Source organism: Eleutherodactylus coqui, chromosome 13 (assembly GCF_035609145.1).
Source record: "Eleutherodactylus coqui strain aEleCoq1 chromosome 13, aEleCoq1.hap1, whole genome shotgun sequence".
In the NCBI taxonomy this organism is placed as follows: Eukaryota; Metazoa; Chordata; class Amphibia; order Anura; family Eleutherodactylidae; genus Eleutherodactylus; species Eleutherodactylus coqui.
The window spans coordinates 110,388,873-110,410,120 of record NC_089849.1 but is presented as its reverse complement, the minus strand read 5'-3'; the positions used below and the strand labels follow the sequence as shown (position 1 = coordinate 110,410,120).

The window sequence follows — 21,248 nt, the reverse complement described above, 5'->3', positions numbered from 1 at the left end:
TCCGTTGTTGCTTCAGTGGCCTGGATTAGTATTACAGGCGACATTCCCATTGAAGTAAATGACCTGTAATACCAAGCCTGGCCACTGCAGTGAGTACAGAGCTGTCAGCTTCCTGCTGAAATCAACTAGGTGCACAAGCACAGTGACACAGAAAACTGCTGATCGGTAGTGGTCTATCACCCTGCCAATCTACTATTGATGACCCTATCTTAAGGTTTATAGCTGGACAACCTCTTTATTCCTCCCCCCCCCCTCCCCGCGCGGTGAGATCGGGGGAGCCGATGCAGGTGTCATGGCAGCCGGGGGCCTAATGAAAGGCCCCAGGGCTGCCTTAATAGACTGCCTATCAAGCCATCCCCGTGGGGTGGCTTGATAGACCGCATGTTAAATTGCTATAGCAATACGTCATACTGCAGGAGCGATCAAAGCATCGCATGTTAAAGTCCCCCAGGGCGACTTCAAAGTAAAGAAAAAAAAAAAAACACATCAATAAAGTTTTTTTAATTGTAAAAAAATTGTAAAAAAAATAACTCCCCTTTTGCCATATCTATTATGAAAAAAATCTAAATTATAAAGTAAAAATATGTATTTGGTATCGCCGCGTCTGTAAGAGTCCGATCTATCAAAGTAGCGCATTATTTTTCCCGCACGGTGAACGTCGTCCGAAAAAAAAAGAAAAGAATGCCAGAAATGCACTTTAGTTAGCCTGTCTCCCAGAAAAAACGCAATAAAAAGCAATCAAAAAGTCATATGTACTTCAAATTGATACTATTGGAAACTACAGGACATCCCGCAAAAAATGTGCCCTTGCTCAACTATAATGACGGAAAAATAAAAGTTATTGCGCGCACAAAATGACTGCAGAAAATAATTGAAAAAAATTAAATGTCTTTGAAAAAAAAAAAAAAGAAGGGTAGTATATTAAGAAAAAACCTATACAAGTTTGGTATCGTAGTAATCGTACTGACCCATAGAATAAAGTTATCATGTCACTTTTGTTGCCGTTTGTGCGCCGTAGAAACAAGACGCACTAAAAAATGGCGAAATGTCGTTTTCATTTCATTTTACTCCACTTAAAATTTTTTTAAGTTTTTTAGTACATTATATGGTACAGTAAATAGCACCATTGAAAAATACAACTCGTTCCGCAAAAAACAAGCCCTCATACAGCAACGTCGATGGATAAATAAAGGAGTTACAATTTTTTTGAACGGGGGAGGAAAAAACGAAAATGGAAAAAGAAAAAGGGGCCACGTCATTAAGGGGTTAAAGAGACACTGTCACCTACTTCTATCCCTATGAGATAAGCTAATGGGCTAAAAGTAGGTGACCATGAGTCAAAGGATGTAAGTGTTATACTTACCTTTCACGTCATTCCGCTGGTGTCAGTGCTGGAAGCTGCTGCTCAGTGCATTGAGCGGCACTGCTAAAAAATTCGGCCACTATAAAATTAGAACAGGCGGACTATATAGCAGCGCAGCTCAAACTGGGGGAACAATGGGAAAGGTAAGCAGAACACTTACACCCCCGGACTCTGCAGGTCACTTACTTTTCCCCCATAACCTTAGCTCATAGCGATAAAAGTAGATGACAGATTCCCTTTAAAGAGGACCTGTTCACTTGACATGTCTGTTTTGGTAAATACTTGTATCCCCCATAAAGTAAAGATCCTAGAACCACTTCTTAGAATTTGATGTTGTGCCCTTCCTGTTATTCCTCTTGAAAATTGACACCTGAGCATTACTATTCCTCTGGTCACAGGGCTGTGCCAATACATAGTCCCGCATTGTCAGCTCTGATTAAGCAGTGTCAGACTGTGTAGGGATACCTCCCCAACTTGTATCCCCTGCTGTACTCGTCAACTGATTAATATACAGAAGGAATAAGAGAAAAACGGACCAATGCAGAGTTCTAAGAAAAGATGTTGCACGATGATTACTTTGGGAGGAATACAAGAATTTACTAAAAAAAAGGCCTGTCAGGACAGCTGGTGGAGCCTTTTTAATTTTCGGCACCCAATGTTTTAAAGATCGTATCGTTTTCTGGAACAAGGTAGAGATACTAATAATGGTTGAATGTGCATGTAGTCACTCACCTCTCCAGTCAGCAGCTGGATGATCTTGTAGGCGAGTTCTAGGATCTTTTTGTCATGGTCTCCCTTATGTGAAGAAGGTGGAACATCCATGATGTCTGCTCCGTTGCTGAAGAGGTCACTAGATTTTTTCACCACAGTATATTCCTACTTGTCAAAATGAGGACAACAGTTCAGTCATCTGCTATACTATTATGATGCTGTTTTACATGCAGTGAAACACATAAAACTCCTCAGCCAGAGGCAGCCGAAGTATGAAGGGCTAACGAGTTTGAAAGGGACTTCTCTATAGAAGCATATAGAACTATATATTCTATTTATTCTCATAAAAGAGAACTTGATACTAAGGTAACTTCAACAGAATATTGGACCAGCATGAACATGGCTGCAAGACATTTAACTCACCTCTCCAGTCAGGAGGCAGATTATCTCCATTGTAAGGTTTAAGATACTTCCCGACATTTGGTCCAGACTCTTGACCCCCACCAAGCATGGTGGCTGCTCCATGTTGCAGATACTAAAGTAAACAACAAATTTATGTTACAGCGAAACTATGTGACGGAACATTTTTGCAGGACTTTTACTATTGATGATCTACCTTCAGAATTGGTCATCAATAGTTGATAGACAAGGGTCCGCTGCTCGGGATCGCAACCGATCAGCTAATCCTTTGGCCAGCTTTCAATGCCATCATTAGTGGTTGGGGCCGAAGGTATAATAACCAGCTTCACTCCCTTTAACATCAATGGCAGAAATGCCTCTTGTTCCACCTCCAGCCCTAACCACCGATAAACCCTTTAAGAGCTGAGACAATATTTAGGATAAAGAGTAACCCCATGTTCTGATTTTCCACTCCACTAAAGCCCATTAACTTTTATATAGATAAACGTTTACTAGATAAGCTGGAGGCTTGAACAGAAAAATGGCAAATGAAGTTCAATGTTGATAAATGTAAGGTTATGCACATGCGCATCTCTCCAATGATCTGTTTACACCCAGGACTGCGACTGTACCAAGAGGGCATTTGCTACGTCTAGAAGAAAACAGGTTTCATCGCCAACACAGAAAAGGGTTCTTTACTGTAAGAGCAGTGAGACTGTGGAACTCTGTGCCTGAGGATGTGGTGATGGCAAAATCCATAGAGGAGTTTAAAAGGGGACTTGAGGTCTTTCAAGAGCGGAAGGATATTACAGGATATAAATCTTAGGTTAATTGTTGATTGCCATTAGGGAGTCGGGAAGGAATTTTCCCCCAAAAGGGCTAATTGGCTCCTTTTGGGGGTTTTGCCTTCCTTTGGATCAACTACATGGGAGGATTAATAGGCTGAACTAGATGGACATTGTCTTCATTTGGCCTTACAAACTATGTTACTATATCTCAAGGTAGTAATTTCCGAAAAGGTGGGAAATTAGAATTAGCTGTAGCCAAAAAGCTTATTTATTCTGTATTTTTTTAGGTTCTAGAGTTCTTTGTAGACAGCCATCATATGATAACTGCACTGTATGCCCCTTTCTGCATTAAATGAAGCCTGTCAGGTCATTTTAGCCATGTAAACCCAATATACCGTAAGATGTGCCACTTCATGATAAATGAAACAATACCTTTATTTCTTTGCACATAGACTTCCATCAGGAGATATAACGCCAGCAGTATGCCATTGAATGATGGACTGTCTCATGGGCAGTTCATCTCTTAAAATGGTCCCATGATTGCTGATTTTTCCAGTTCCAGCCACTAGAGAAGTCTTGCGTTCCACATATGGCATGCCTGTGCGGCACTGAAGGATCAAGCGCATGTGCTGCAACTTCTTTTCACATATGCATCTTTTTTTTCTTGAGGTGCAAACATGCAACATGTGGAAAGTATGAAGTCTCCAGCGGCCATGGGAGGGGTGGGGGGGAGGCAGGATTGCCAATGTGAGCTTTTCTTTTTCAGGACAGGCAGCGATTGCATACACATTGACTGCTGAGTGTGCTGCCCCTTGCCCACAGCTAAAATGTATGAGATACTAGCTTACCCGTCGCGCGTTGCTGCGAAGACAGACAGACATTCGTTTTTATGTATCTAGATAACAACCAATCACAGCGCAGCTTTCATGTTACCTCAGCAGTATAAGAAATAGCAACCAATCACAGCGCAGCTTTCATGTTACCTCAGCAGAAAGAGAAACAACAACCAATCACAGCGCAACTTTTATTCTGCCTCAGCAATATAAAAGATAGCAACCAATCACAGCGCATTCATTTTACCTCAGCGGTATAATATATAGCAACCAATCACAGCACAGCTTTCATGTAACCTGAGTAGTATAAGTATCAACCAATCACAGCACAGCTTTCATGTTGCCTCAGCAGTATAAAATATAGCAACCAATCACAGCACAGCTTTCATGTTACCTCAGCAGTATAAGAAATAGCAACCAATCACAGCACAGCTTTCATTTTACCTCAGCATTCTCAATATCCAGCAATTGTCTTGCGAAACGTTCGGCGGATGCATCATTTTGTAGTTGAACACGCATCCCGTTGCTCGTAATGCCTTTTGCTTTCGTGATTGAAATGAAAATCAAACGATCTTTGTCTGGGGGGCATAACTGTCGACGACGCTCGCACGTGCACCACCTATCGTAGGATAGTTGTACTATGCCAGTAATCTTCCCAGGAGTGTACTCAACAACTTCCCAAAGTCTCATGGTGATTGGATGAATGGTGTAGTAATGCATAAAGGACAGACAGACAGACATACATACATTCATTTTTATATATATAGATGACATCAGGAAGTGAGAGAATTAGATTCCGTACGTAAAATTTGGACGCTAATTCTTTTGCGCTTAGAATTTAATAATCGAGTTGCGACCCATTAGCTTTTCCTATTTATGACATAATCAATGCTCGTGCCAAATTTCAAGTTTCTATGACATTGGGAAGTGAATTAGATTCCGTATGTAAAATTTGGACGCTAATTCTTTTGCGCTTAGAATTGAATAATCGAGTTGGGACCCATTAGCTTTTCCTATTTATGACATAATCAATGCTCGTGCCAAATTTCAAGTTTCTATGACATTGGGAAGTGAGAGAATTAGATTCCGTACGTAAAATTTGGACGCTAATTCTTTGGCGCTTAGAATTGAATAATCGAGTTGGGACCCATTAGCTTTTCCTATTTATGACAATCAATGCTCGTGCCAAATTTCAAGTTTCTATGACATCAGGATGTGAGAGAATTAGTGGCAATGATGGAAATCGAACGATATACGTGGGGGGGGGGGGCGTAACTGTCGACGACGCTCGCGCGCCATTTATTGTAGGATAGTTGTACTATCCCTATAATCTTCCCAGGAGTGTACTCAACAACTTCCCAAAGTATCATGGCGATTAGATGAATGGTGTAGTAGCGCATAAAGGATAAACAGACATGCATACATTCAATTTTATATATATACTAGCTTACCCGTCGCGCGTTGCTGCGAAGACAGACAGACATACATTGTTTTTTATATAGCTAGATAACAACCAATCACAGCGCAGCTTTTTTATGTTACCTCAGTGGTATAATATATAACAACCAATCGCAGCGCAGCTTACATGTTACCTCAGCTTTATAATATATAACACCCATAGTTGTACTGTGCCAGTAATCTTCCCAGGAGTGTACAACAACTTCCCAAAGTTTCATGGTGATTAGATGAATGGTGTAGTAATGCATAAAGGACAGACAGATAGACATACATACATTCATTTTTATATATATAGATGACATCAGGAAGTGAAAGAATTCCATACGTAAAATTTGGACGCTAATTCTTTTGCGCTTAACTTGAATAATCGAGTTGGGACCCATTAACTTTTCCTATTTATGACATAATCAATGCTCGTGCCAAATTACATTGGGAAGTGAGAGAATTAGATTCCGTACGTAAAATTTGGAGGCTAATTCTTTTGCGCTTAGAAATGAATAATCGAGTTGGGAGCCATTAGCTTTTCCTATTTATGACATAATCAATGCTCGTGCCAAATTTCAAGTTTCTCTGATATTGGGAAGTGAGAGAATTAGATTCCGTACGTAAAATTTGGACGCTAATTCTTTTGCGCTTAGAATTGAATAATCGAGTTGGGACCGATTAATTTTTCCTATTTATGACATAATCAATGCTCGTGCCAAATTTTAAGTTTCTATGTGAGAAAATTACATTCCGTACGTAAAATTTGGACGCTAATTCTTTTGCGCTTAGAATTGAATAATCGAGTTGGGACCCATTACCTTTTCCTATTTATGACATAATCAATGCTCGTGCCAAATTTCAATTTTCTATGATATTGGGAATTGACAAAATTAGATTCCGTACGTAAAATTTGTATGCTGATTCTTTTGCACTTGGAATTGAATAATTGAGTTGGGACCTATTAACTTTTCCTATTTATGACATAATCAATGCTTGTGCCAAATTTCATGTTTCTACGACATCGGGAAGTGAGAAAATTAGTGGCAATGATCGAAATCGAATGATCTACGTGGGGGGGGGGGGGGGGGCGTAACTGTCGACGACGCTCGCACGCGCACCATTTATCATAGCATAAATGTACTATGCCTATAATCTTCCCAGGAGTGTACTCAACAACTTCCCAAAGTTTCATGGCAATCGGATGAATGGTGTAGTAGCGCATAAAGGACAAACACAGACACGCATATATTCAATTTTATATATATATAGACTAGCTTACCCATCGCGCGTTGCTGCGAAGACAGACTAAATTGGGCTAAATTGGCTTCTGCCCTTGGGGTTTTTTGCCTTCCTCTGGATCAACACAGGAGGATAGACAGGCTGGACTAGATGGACATTGTCTTCATTCAGCCTTACATACTATGTTACTATGTAGACATACATACATTCGTTTTCATATATCTAGATAAAAACCAATCACAGCACAGCTTTCAAGTTACCTCAGCGGTATAATATATAAAAACCAATCATAGCACAGCTTTCAAGTTACCTCAGCGGTATAATATATAAAAACCAATCACAGCACAGCTTTCATGTTACCTCAGCAGTATAAAAAATAGCAACCTATCACAGCACAGCTTTCATTTTACCTCAGCATTCTCTATATCCAGCAATTGTCTTGCGAAACGTTCGGTGGATGCATCATTTTGTAGTTGAACACTCATCCCGTTGCTCGTAATGCCTTTTGCTTTCTTGCTTGAGATGGAAATCAAACGATCTTTGTCTGGGGGGCATAACTGTCAACGATGCTCGCACGCGCACCACCTATCGTAGGATAGATGTACTATGCCAGTAATCTTCCCAGGAGTGTACTCAACTTCCCAAAGTTTCATGGTGATTGGATGAATGGTGTAGTAATGCATAAAGAACAGACAGACATTCATTTATATATATATTTGGAAGTGAGAGAATTAGATTCCGTACGTACAATTTGGACGCTAATTCTTTGGCGCTTAGAATTGAATAATTGAGTTGGGACCCATTACCTTTTCCTATTTATGACAATCAATGATTGTGCCAAATTTCAAGTTTCTATGACATTGGAAAGTGAGAGAATTAGATTCCATGCGTAAAATTTGGACGCTAATTCTTTGGCGCTTAGAATTGAATAATTGAGTTGGGACCCATTAGCTTTTCCTATTTATGACAATCAATGATTGTGCCAAATTTCAAGTTTCTATGACATTGGAAAGTGAGAGAATTAGATTCCGTGCGTAAAATTTGGACGCTTATTCTTTGACGCTTAGAATTGAATAATCGAGTTGGGACCCATTAACTTTTCCTATTTGTGACATAATCAATGCTCGTGCCAAATTTCATGTTACTACGACATTGAGAAGTGAGAGAATTAGTGGCAATGATGGAAATCGAACGATCTACGTGGGTGGGGGCGTTATTTTCGACAACGCTTGCACGCGTGCCATTTATCATAGCATAAATGTACTATGCCTATAATCTTCCCACGAGTGTACTCAACAACTTCCCAAAGTTTCATGGCGATCGGATGAATGGTATAGTAGCGCATAAAAGACAAACAGACACGCAGACATACATTCAATTTTATATATATAGACTAGCTTACCCGTCGCGCGTTGCTGCGAAGACAGACATACATACATTCATTTTTATATATCTAGATAACAACCAATCACAGCACAGCTTTCATGTTACCCCAGCAGTATAAAAAATAGCAACCAATCACAGCACAGCTTTCATTTTACCTCAGGATTCTCAATATCCAGCAATTGTCTTGCGAAACAGACAGACATTCAATTTTATATATATATATATATATATATATATATATATATATATATATATATATATAGATATAGATAGACTAGACAAGATCAACGCCTGATGGCAAACAGCTGAGCCGCACTACAGCCTTCATTTTCGTTGGTAACACAAAAAATAACATTAAAAGTAAATTACAAGATTGCTAAGACACGGGCTGTTAGGTCTCCAGCACCCTGGCAAGGGTGATTCACGGTCCGATATTACCCTCGCAATCCTTCTGAAAACCCCCGGATGCGATGCGCATTCACATGGAAACCACCTCGCATCCCTGCAGGCGTTCTCTTCATCCCCACAGTGGCAGTCACAGCCAAAGCAGGAGATTGCAATCTTCTCCTACTGTTTTCCACAGGGTCGGCCCTGCTGCTGGCCTGATTAAAAATGTGTGGAAACCTCTGGATGCGAAAGCTTCGCGTCCCTGCGGAGCTGAAGGAATTGAAAGCAATGGGCAATATCCAAAAAGATAGGAGATGATGCATTTCTTCTTTATCCCTCAAAAAGCATGAAAGGAGGAGGGATACCCGGTTTTATTGTCCTATGTGCCCATCCCAACCAGGCCCCCCGGAATTACCCGTCTTCGGAAATACCAGACAGTTCACATTATTACTTTTATCTAAGATTTGGGGAACACCAAAAAGGGCGCAGAGGGGGGTATTATTTCTTTTCCGCACAAGTGAGCAATGGGGCCTGGAATTTATTCAGTTGTGCCCTGCAATCCAATGGGTGTTCCCTCCATTATAGGCCTTGCCATGTGTCCCGTAAGTAGATTAGGGCCACAATGGGTATGTTTCTGAACATAGGACGAACACGGGTATCCATTTTGGGGTGAACGTCTTCATTCCTATGTACACTGTACAAAAAATTTTTTTTCAATTGATACAATTGCCAAAAAAATGAAAACCGTAATTTTTTCCTTCTGCTTTGCTTAGATTTATTCAAATACTGTGGGGTCAAAAGATGCAGTACACCCCTAGAGGAATTCATTAAGGGGTCTAGTTTTCAAAATAGGGGTCACTTGTGGGGGTTCTTTATCGTTTTGGCCGCTCAATAGCTTTACAAGTGAGCAATGGGGCCTGGAATTTATTCCGTTGTACCCTGAAATGCAACAGTTGCTCCTTCCATTATAGGCCTAGCCATGTGTCCTGTAAGTAGATTGGGGCCACAATGGGTATGTTTATCCCCATTTTGGGTTGACCGTTTTCATTCATATGTGTGTGCTGTATAAAAAAAAAAAAAACCTGTTTTTAAATTGACACAATTGCCCAAAAAAATGAAAATCATAATTTTTTCCTTCTGCTTTGCCTAGTTTTATTCAAAATTGTAGGGTAAAAATACAGAGTACACCCCTAGATAAATTCGTTAATGGCTCTAGCTTTCAAAATGGGGTCATTTGTTGGGGTTCTCTGTCGTTTTAGACGCTCAAGGGCTCTACAAGTGGGCAATGGGGCCGAAATCCCCTTCATGCAAAATTTCTGTTCTGAAAGCCACTGATTACTCCTTTCATTTTGGGCCCCTTATTGTGCATCCAGACATAAGATTAGGGCCACAAGGGGTATGTCTCTGAACACGGGAGAAACAGGGGTATCCATTTTGGGGTGTAAGTCTTCATTTATATGTGTGTTGCACAAAAAAATTGTTTTTAAATTGACAGAATTGCCAAAAAAACAAAAATCACAATTTTTTACTTTTGCTTTGCTTGGATTCATTCAAACACTGTGGGCTCAAAATGGGCTGTACACACCTAGATAAATTCATTAAGGGATCTAGCTATCAAAATGGCGTCATTTGTGGGGGTTCTCTTTGGTTTTGGTCGCTCAACAGCTCTACAAGCGTGCTATGGGGCAAAAAAGGCCTTCAAGCAAAATTTCTGTTCTGAAAGACACCAACTGCTCCTTTCATTTTGGGCCCCGTTGTGCATCCAGACATAAGATGGAGGGCCACAATGGGTATGTTTCTGAACACGGGACAAACAGGGGTATCCATTTTGGGGTGTAAATCATTTTCATGTGCACTATAGAAAAAAATGTCTTTAAAATAAAATTTGCAAAAATATGACATTTTATTTTTTCTCCTCTTAATCGCATTAATTCCTGAAAAAAAACTGTGTGCTCAAAATACCCATGACCCTCTCAGTGAATACATTAAGGGGTGTAGTTTATAAAATGCGGTCACTTGTGGGGATATCTATCATTCTGACGCCTATGAGCCTTTGCAATCTTGGTTGGGGGTAGAAAAACAAAGTGTTCCTCAAAATGCTGAAAAGTATTGTTAAATTTGTATGTCTTCTGAATGGTTAAAAAAAAACAAAAAAAAAACGTGCATTCAGAATAAAGTAAACAGATGGAAATATATAGCTTAGCAAAAATTTGTATACTATGTTTGCACATATTTGACATATTGCAGTTGAAAATGTGAAAAAACAACAACTTTTTCAAAATGTTCCTGATATTGGCACTTTTAATAAATATACACAATTTCTATTGGTCTATTTTTACAACCTAAATGAAGTACAATCTTTGGCAAAAAGACAATGTCAGAATCACTTGGATATGCAAAACCTTTACAGAGTTATGCTACGTTGAGTGACATGTCAGATTTCCAAAATTTGGCTCCGTCACTAAGGCGCAAACAGGCTTCGTCACTAAGGGGTTAATTAAAAACACTAACTTTAATTTAACATGCGTCTAAAAAATGAGGTCATTTAGGCCAGAAAATGACCATAAAGCAAAATAAAAAAACTGGTGGTTTAGTGGGTTTACAGCATTTTTTGTGTGCTGTAAACCAGGGGTCCCCAACTCCAGTCCTTAAGGACCACCAACAGGTCATTTTTTCAGGATATCCTATAGTAAGAACACCTGTGGCAATGTCTGAGGCCCCGACAATAATTACATCACCTGTGCAACACTGAGGAAATCCTGAAAACATGACCTGTTGGTCGTCCCTGAGGACTGGAGTTGGGGAACACTGCTGTAAACCATTACTAAGCAGGGGGTTGCCCCGGGTGATCCTGGAGATCCCTTCCAACTCTACTATTCTAAAGTTTAGCATTTTTAATTAATTTTCGCATCTTTGCACATGCCCAGTCGCCCTTCACCAGGGCTGTGTGAACCGTACAAGGTAGCGTTTCTAGTAAATCAATAGCTAAACCTTCCGCTGTCGATCCAGCCGTCTCCAACAGATACTGATGGTAGAGATGAGAAGACTTTCCTTGTAGACCGTAATCACCATCTACAGGGTCGGACTAAGAACCTGCATTACACCTTGTAGTAGAATGACACCATGCTGTCCATCTTTGACAACTCACTGTTAGATGGAGCGGCTACTCCTAATGGGTTAACCCAATATAGCCTCAGCCTTAGGGCTCCTTTCCACTGGCGACAGCGATATCTCTGCGAGAAAAATTACAGTGTTAAAGTCGCATCGCAACGCTGCAAAACAGCAAGCTTTTGCATTGCAATGCGAGAATCTGTTTTGCCATTGCACTGTATGGGCCACAGAAAAATGCAAACCTCTGAAACAATCCTCCTGCTGCGATGTTTAATCCTCGCATCGCAGCTTGCCCTTAAACATCGCTAGTGGAAAGGTTGTCATAGAACAACATGTGTGGGACTTTCTTGCGAGAGCTCGCACTCTCGCATAGCACTGAAAACGTGCGATTACCTCGCCAGTGGAAAGGAGCCCTAAGAGAAATGGTCTACCATTAACCCCTTAGTGACCAGCCTACTTTGTGTCTTAAGGACTAAGAAATGGTCATTGCTGCATTGCAAAAACTATAACATGTTGACATAGTCATAGGAGGGCTCGCTCACTGTAGAATAAGCGGTGCTGCAGGGGGGGTCAATTATTTCATGTGTTGTAGAACTTTTATTACGTTTTTATAATAAAAAAGGTAATAAAATGTAGATTTTTACATTTTAAATGTATGTGCATGTGTGGTGGTATAGGGAGGGGTGAATCCATCTAGAGATTCCGCCATTGTTTTGGGGTTTTGTTTTTACGGCTTTCAGCATTCTGTAAAAACACCACAATAACTTCATCTGATCGGCACGATTACTGCGACAGCAAGTTTATAGAATTTTTTTTTTTTTACTACGTTTGCACAGTAACACCAGTAACACCCACTGAATCTGCATCGCGGCACTCCAAGACCCAGAACATTGTCACTCTCCCGGCAGTGGAGCTCTGTTATTTGTGGGAAGAGTTGTAGTTTTGTTGTTACTGTCTTGGGGTGCATGTTGCAAAAAAAAAAAAAAGGGTAAAACAACAATTTTGACATTGCCTTTTCAAATTATTTATACGGCATTCGCCATGTGCGACGACTAACGAAACATTCTCATTGTATGGGTCGTTAACAAACAGTATTATGTGCTGCTGCTTTACAAATTTTGGAGGTATTTTATCCATTTAATGTTTTTTTGTGAGGAAGAATACATATTTTTTTAATATTTTTTATCTTCTATAAATTAAACTTTATTGCACTTTTTTTACACTGTTTTGTGTCCCTCAATGACACTTGAAAATAGTTCAATCACAAGGATAGCACACTGTAGTGCTACCTACCAAGCCCATGACAGCCGGCCGGAGGCAGGGCCTAATAGGCTGGGTTAAGCCTCGCACACGGGCACATTGTCATTTCACACGCAGCGCCAATAGCCTATTGATTTGTATTTGGCCATTCACACTTGCATTAATTCAAGTGGAAAAAAGTACAGTCTGCACTATCTTGGCGTACAATACGCACGCACGCACACACACTAAGGTATTCAATGAGGATTGGCGGCACACAGTAAGTACACATGCCACTGCATACTTGTTGCGTGCTCACATGTGCTGCTAATTACAGCCGTGTGAGCCCAGCCTGGAATGGAGGCCTTTGTCACACCTCTGGCTGCCATGGGAACCCATTGGTACTTTGCAATAAGGTGCCAATGGGTGCCAAGAGCCCCCTCCCCATCTGCTTACATGCCTCAGTTGTGTCACGTTAAACTGCAGGGATCTGAGGTTTCTCCACTCCTGGCTGTTAGAGCAGGAGGCCTGCTGTCAGTCGCCAAGCCACCACCTTATTAAGATGGATGTGTTGGTTTGAAGTCCATTAGTGGCCGATGTAAAAAGGCGTATTGGTGGTCACTAAGGGGTTAAGATAAATGATTGCGAGGTCTTCCCATTAACGGACTGTCCGCTCACCCTGTTACATCACTGTACAAGATGATGATGATGTTCACAAACTCATCTACAGAAACCCCACAAGAAGCTGACCAGCAACCACTGCAGCTCATCGACTGCCACCAACACAGACATGACCCTGCTAGTAACTTCATTCATTCTATATAGATGGACGAGAGGATATTTAGCATCACAGACTACACAACCTACCTCTACACTCGCAGCCTACCTCTACATGGGTGATCAAATAACTATGTATAAGTACATGAGGGGGCAATACAAGGATCTCTCCCATGATTGGTTTATACCCAGGACTGCAACGGTAACAAGAGGGCATCCGCTACGTCTAGAACAATGTTTCCCAACCTTTTCAGCCTTGGGGAGCCCCTGGGGAAAAAAAAATTACAGCGCAGCACCCCTACGAAAAGGGGGTGTGGTGAGGGGTGTGGCTGTGGTGTGGCTTATTACAACATATGATTTTTACCTACATCATCATAAAAAGGACAGGGCTGTTTAAAAAAAAAAACACACACACAGGGAGGAGCGCTGGATGGGCTATTGATATACATTATACTTTAAATTGACATGCTGCGGAATTAGATCCCACAACTCATGTCACGTCCGCACGGGTTTTGTGCAGATTGTTTCCACACCGTGTGGATGATTTTCAAAATCTCATCCACTTTGCTGCTACAGCTACTATAAATTCCATAACTAATCTGCCCCGTGTAGTAATAGTGTCCCACCCATGTTGGTGGCCCCACTAGTAATGGCGACCCACCCATGTTGGTGGCCGCGGTAGTAATGGCGACCCCCTCTGTTGGTGGCCGCGGTAGTAATTATTGTTGCCCCGGCAATAAGAAGCGACCCCCTACTGCGGCCCCTGTAGCCGGGGCGGCCCCCTACTGCGGCCCCAGTAGCCGGGGCGGCCCCCTACTGCGGCCCCAGTAGCCGGGGCGGCCCCCTACTGCGGCCCCAGTAGCCGGGGCGGCCCCCTACTGCGGCCCCAGTAGCCGGGGCGGCCCCCTACTGCGGCCCCAGTAGCCGGGGCGGCCCCCTACTGCGGCCCCAGTAGCCGGGGCGGCCCCCTACTGCGGCCCCAGTAGCCGGGGCGGCCCCCTACTGCGGCCCCAGTAGCCGGGGCGGCCCCCTACTGCGGCCCCAGTAGCCGGGGCGGCCCCCTACTGCGGCCCCAGTAGCCGGGGCGGCCCCAGTAGCCGGGGCGGCCCCAGTAGCCGGGGCGGCCCCAGTAGCCGGGGCGACCCCCTACTGCGGCCCCAGTAGCCGGGGCGACCCCCTACTGCGGCCCCAGTAGCCGGGGCGACCCCCTACTGCGGCCCCAGTAGCCGGGGCGACCCCCTACTGCGGCCCCAGTAGCCGGGGCGACCCCCTACTGCGGCCCCAGTAGCCGGGGCGACCCCCTACTGCGGCCCCAGTAGCCGGGGCGACCCCCTACTGCGGCCCCAGTAGCCGGGGCGACCCCCTACTGCGGCCCCAGTAGCCGGGGCGACCCCCTACTGCGGCCCCAGTAGCCGGGGCGACCCCCTACTGCGGCCCCAGTAGCCGGGGCGACCCCCTACTGCGGCCCCAGTAGCCGGGGCGACCCCCTACTGCGGCCCCAGTAGCCGGGGCGACCCCCTACTGCGGCCCCAGTAGCCGGGGCGACCCCCTACTGCGGCCCCAGTAGCCGGGGCGACCCCCTACTGCGGCCCCAGTAGCCGGGGCGACCCCCTACTGCGGCCCCAGTAGCCGGGGCGACCCCCTACTGCGGCCCCAGTAGCCGGGGCGACCCCCTACTGCGGCCCCAGTAGCCGGGGCGACCCCCTACTGCGGCCCCAGTAGCCGGGGCGACCCCCTACTGCGGCCCCAGTAGCCGGGGCGACCCCCTACTGCGGCCCCAGTAGGCGGGGCGACCCCCTACTGCGGCCCCAGTAGGCGGGGCGACCCCCTACTGCGGCCCCAGTAGGCGGGGCGACCCCCTACTGCGGCCCCAGTAGGCGGGGCGACCCCCTACTGCGGCCCCAGTAGGCGGGGCGACCCCCTACTGCGGCCCCAGTAGGCGGGGCGACCCCCTACTGCGGCCCCAGTAGCCGGGGCGGTCCCCTACTGCGGCCCCAGTAGCCGGGGCGGCCCCCTACTGCGGCCCCAGTAGCCGGGGCGGCCCCAGTAGCCGGGGCGGCCCCCTACTGCGGCCCCAGTAGCCGGGGCGGCCCCCTACTGCGGCCCCAGTAGCCGGGGCGGCCCCCTACTGCGGCCCCAGTAGCCGGGGCGGCCCCCTACTGCGGCCCCAGTAGCCGGGGCGGCCCCCTACTGCGGCCCCAGTAGCCGGGGCGGCCCCCTACTGCGGCCCCAGTAGCCGGGGCGGCCCCCTACTGCGGCCCCAGTAGCCGGGGCGGCCCCCTACTGCGGCCCCAGTAGCCGGGGCGGCCCCCTACTGCGGCCCCAGTAGCCGGGGCGGCCCCCTACTGCGGCCCCAGTAGCCGGGGCGGCCCCCTACTGCGGCCCCAGTAGCCGGGGCGGCCCCCTACTGCGGCCCCAGTAGCCGGGGCGGCCCCCTACTGCGGCCCCAGTAGCCGGGGCGGCCCCCTACTGCGGCCCCAGTAGCCGGGGCGGCCCCCTACTGCGGCCCCAGTAGCCGGGGCGGCCCCCTACTGCGGCCCCAGTAGCCGGGGCGGCCCCCTACTGCGGCCCCAGTAGCCGGGGCGGCCCCCTACTGCGGCCCCAGTAGCCGGGGCGACCCCCTACTGCGGCCCCAGTAGCCGGGGCGACCCCCTACTGCGGCCCCAGTAGCCGGGGCGACCCCCTACTGCGGCCCCAGTAGCCGGGGCGACCCCCTACTGCGGCCCCAGTAGCCGGGGCGACCCCCTACTGCGGCCCCAGTAGCCGGGGCGACCCCCTACTGCGGCCCCAGTAGCCGGGGCGACCCCCTACTGCGGCCCCAGTAGCCGGGGCGACCCCCTACTGCGGCCCCAGTAGCCGGGGCGACCCCCTACTGCGGCCCCAGTAGCCGGGGCGACCCCCTACTGCGGCCCCAGTAGCCGGGGCGACCCCCTACTGCGGCCCCAGTAGCCGGGGCGACCCCCTACTGCGGCCCCAGTAGCCGGGGCGACCCCCTACTGCGGCCCCAGTAGCCGGGGCGACCCCCTACTGCGGCCCCAGTAGCCGGGGCGACCCCCTACTGCGGCCCCAGTAGCCGGGGCGACCCCCTACTGCGGCCCCAGTAGCCGGGGCGACCCCCTACTGCGGTCCCAGTAGCCGGGGCGACCCCCTACTGCGGCCCCAGTAGGCGGGGCGATCCCCTACTGCGGCCCCAGTAGGTGGGGCGATCCCCCAGTATCATTACCCCTCCCCCAGTAAAACACTACCCCCCCATCCCCCCGTAACATTACCCCCCCTAACATTAAACCCCCCCTAACATTAAACCCCCCCTCAGTGATAACATTAACCCCCCAGTAACCACATTAACCTTCCCCCCCAGTAACCACATTAACCCTCCCCCAGTAACATTTGACCCCCTTTCCGTAGTAGCCTCCCCCAGCAACAGCGTTAACCCTCCCCCAGCAACAGCGTTAACCCTCCCCCAGCAACAGCTTTAGTAGTAATTATTGTTGCCCCGGCAGTAACAGGTGAACCCATTGCGGCCCCGGCAGTAACAGGTGACCCCCAGTAGCCAGGGCGAAAACCCTACTGCGGCCCCAGTAGCCAGGGCGACCCCCCCACTAACGTTAACCCCCCCCCCACTAACGTTAACCCCCCCCCCCTCCCCAGTAACGTTAACCCCCCCCCCTCCCCAGTAACGTTAACCCCCCCCCCCTCCCCAGTAACGTTAACCCCCCCCCTCCCCAGTAACGTTAACCCCCCTCCCCAGTAACGTTAACCCCCCCCCCCTCCCCAGTAACGTTAACCCCCCCCCCTCCCCAGTAACGTTAACCCCCCCCCCCCTCCCCAGTAACGTTAACCCCCCCCCCCTCCCCAGTAACGTTAACCCCCCCCCCCTCCCCAGTAACGTTAACCCCCCCCCCCTCCCCAGTAACGTTAACCCCCCCCCCTCCCCAGTAACGTTAACCCCCCCCCCCTCCCCAGTAACGTTAACCCCCCTCCCCAGTAACGTTAACCCCCCCCCCTCCCCAGTAACGTTAACCCCCCCCCCCTCCCCAGTAACGTTAACCCCCCCCTCCCCAGTAACGTTAACCCCCCCCTCCCCAGTAACGTTAACCCCCCCCTCCCCAGTAACGTTAACCCCCCCCTCCCCAGTAACGTTAACCCCCCCCTCCCCAGTAACGTTAACCCCCCCCTCCCCAGTAACGTTAACCCCCCCCTCCCCAGTAACGTTAACCCCCCCCTCCCCAGTAACATTAACCCCCCCCTCCCCAGTAACAACAACCCCCCCCTCCCCAGTAACAACATTAACCCCCTCCCCCACCCCACCTTGCGGTAACAACATTAACCCCCCCCCTCCCCAGTAACAACATTAACCCCCCCCGTGACAACAGTAACCCCCCCCCGTGACAACAGTAACCCCTCCCCCGTGACAACAGTAACCCCTCCCCCGTGACAACAGTAACCCCTCCCCCGTGACAACAGTAACCCCTCCCCCGTGACAACAGTAACCCCTCCCCCGTGACAACAGTAACCCCTCCCCCGTGACAACAGTAACCCCTCCCCCGTGACAACATTAAACACCCCCCTCCACCCCCGCGCGCGATGACAGCATCAACACCCCCCCCACCCCTGCGGGCGGTAACAACATTAACACCCCACCCCCCGCGCGGTAACAACATTAACCCCGCGCGCAGTAACATTAACTACCTCCCGCACGAGCGGTAACAACATTATAACACACACACCCCACGGTAACAACATTAACTAACACACACACACACACACACACACACACACACACACACACACACACACACACCGCGCGCGCGCAGTAACAACATTAACCCCACACCCCGCGCGTGCGGTAACATTAACCCCCCCCCCCCCCCCCCCCCACCCAACCTTGCGGTAACATTAGCCCCCACCCCCCCGCGTGCGCGGTAACATTAACCACCCCCAGTGACGACATTAACCCGCCCCCCCAGCAATGACGACATTAACACCCCCCCCCCCCCCCCAGTGACGACATTAACCCCCGCAGTGACGACATTAACACCCACCCCCCCCCCCCCCACCGACGGCATTAACCCCCCCCCCCCCACCCACCCAGTGACATTAACCCCCCCCCCCCCGTGACAACATTTACCCCCCCAGTAACAGTAACCCCCCCCCCCCAGTGAAACCAGTAACCCCCCAGTGACAACATTAACCCCCCCCAGTAATAACCCCCTCCCCCAGTAACAACGTCAAACCCCCCCCCCCAGTAACAACGTTAACCCCCCCCGCCAACGCACGCGGTAACAACATTAACAACCCCACCCCCACCCCCCGCGGTAACAACAACCCCACCCCCACCCCCACCCCCCGCGGTAACAACAACAACAACCCCACCCCCACCCCCACCCCCCGCGGTAACAACAACAACAACCCCACCCCCACCCCCACCCCACCCCCCCGCGGTAACAACATTCACCCCCCGCGCGGTAACAACATTCACCCCCCCCATAAATAGCATTGACCCTCCAAGTAAGAATACACACAGTAACAACATTCACCCCCCGCGCGGTAACAACATTAACACCCCCCCCACCCCCGCACGCGGTAACAACATTAACACCCCCCCCCCATTAACACCCCCCCCCCCTGCGGTAACATTAACCCCACCCACCCCCCACCCCCCCCGCGCGCGCGCGCGGTAACAACATTGACCTCCTCCCCCCCCCCCCCCCCCCCCCCCTTGCGGTAACATTAACCCCACCCCCCACCCCACCTTGCGGTAACATTAACCCCACCCACCACGCGCGCGGTAACATTAACCCACCGCCCCCCCCCAGCATTGACGACATTAACCCCCCCCCCCCGTGACAACAATAACCCCCCCCAGTAACAGTAACCCCGCCCCCAGTGACACCAGTAACCCCCCCCAGTGACAACATTAACCCCCCCCAGTAATAACCCCCCCCCAGTAACAATGTTAACCCCCCCCCCCCCCAGTAATAGCATTAACCCACCCAGTAACAATACCCCCCCCACCCCCCGCATGCGGTAACATTAACACCCCCCGCGCGCTAACAACATTAACCCACTCACCCCCCGCGCGGTAACATTAACACCCCACCCCCCCGCCCGCGGTAACAACAGTAACACCCCATCCCCACCCCCCACGCGCGGTAACATTAACACCCCCCACCCCACCCCCGGGCGCGGTAACAACATTAACACCCCACACTCACCCCCGCGGTAACAACACTAACACGCGCGCCCCCCCCCCCCCCCCCGCGGTAACAACATTAACCCACCCCCCGCGCGCGGTAACAACATTAACCCACCCTACCCCCCCGCGCGCGGTAACAACATTAACCCGCGCGCGCGGTAACAGCATTAACACACCCCCCCCCCCCCCCCGCGCGCGCGCGCGCGGCAACAGCATTAACCCCCTCCCCCACCCCATCTTGCGGTAACAACATTAACCCCCCGCGCGCGGTAACATGAAGCACCGCGCACGCGCGGCAACATTGACACGCCCCCCCCCCGGCGCGCGCGGTAACATTGACACGCCCCCCCCCCCCCCGGCGCGCGCGGTAACATTAACCCCACCTTCGCGCGCGGTAACAACATTAACCCCCCCGCGCGCGGTAACATTAACACACACCCGCGGTAACAACATTAACACCCCCCTTGCGGTGACAACATTAACACACACACACACACACACACACGCGCACGCACACACACACACGCGCACGCACACACTGCGGTAACAACATTAACCCCTCCCCCACCCCACCTTGCGGTAACAACATTAACCCCCCCCCCTCCCCGGTAACAACATTAACCCCCCCCCTCCCCAGTGACAACATTAACCCCCCCCTCCCCCAGTGACAACATTAACCCCCCCTCCCCCAGTGACAACAGTAAACCCCCCCCCAGTGACAACAGTAACCCCCCCCGTGACAACATTAAACACCCCACCCCCCCCCCGTGCGCGGTGACAGCATTAACACCCCCCCCCCCCACCCCCGCGCGCGGTGACAGCATTAACACCCCCCCACCCCTGCGGACGGTAACAGCATTAACACCCCACCCCCGCGCGGTAACAACATTAACCCCCCCCCCCGCGCGCGCGCGGTAACATTAACCACCCCCAGTGACGACATTAACCCCCCCCCCAGTGACGACATTAACACCCACCCCCCCCCCCCACCCAGTGACGACATTAACCCCCCCCCCCGTGACAACATTAACCCCCCCAGTAACAGTAACCCCCGCCCCAGTGAAACCACTAACCCCCCCCAGTAATAACCCCCCCCCCAGTAACAACGTCAAACCCCCCCCCCCAGTAACAACGTTAACCCCCCGCCCCCGCACGCGGTAATAACATTAACAACCCCCCCTCACCCCCCGCACGCAGTAACAACAACAACCCCACCCCCACCCCACCCCCCGCGCGGTAACAATAACCCCCCCCCCCCCCGTAATAGCATTGACCCTCCAAGTAACAATACACCCCCCACCCCACCCCCGCGCGCGCGGTAACAACATTAACCGACTCACCCACCGCGCGTGCGGTAACAACATTAACACCCCCCC

General features: G+C 49.7%; 1 protein-coding gene across 1 annotated transcript in view; it reads right to left on the bottom strand.

Annotated features, from left to right (window-relative positions):
- LOC136587434 (zinc finger protein 665-like) overlaps positions 1 to 21,248 on the bottom strand; it is a 112,607-nt gene that overhangs the window by 86,358 nt on the left and 5,001 nt on the right. The window contains exons 2-3 of the mRNA XM_066586001.1: positions 2,498 to 2,609; positions 2,096 to 2,239 (exon numbers count right to left, since the gene is read on the bottom strand). Coding sequence (XP_066442098.1) covers positions 2,096 to 2,239; positions 2,498 to 2,609 — 256 coding nt within the window. The remainder of the gene's footprint in view (positions 1 to 2,095; positions 2,240 to 2,497; positions 2,610 to 21,248) is intronic.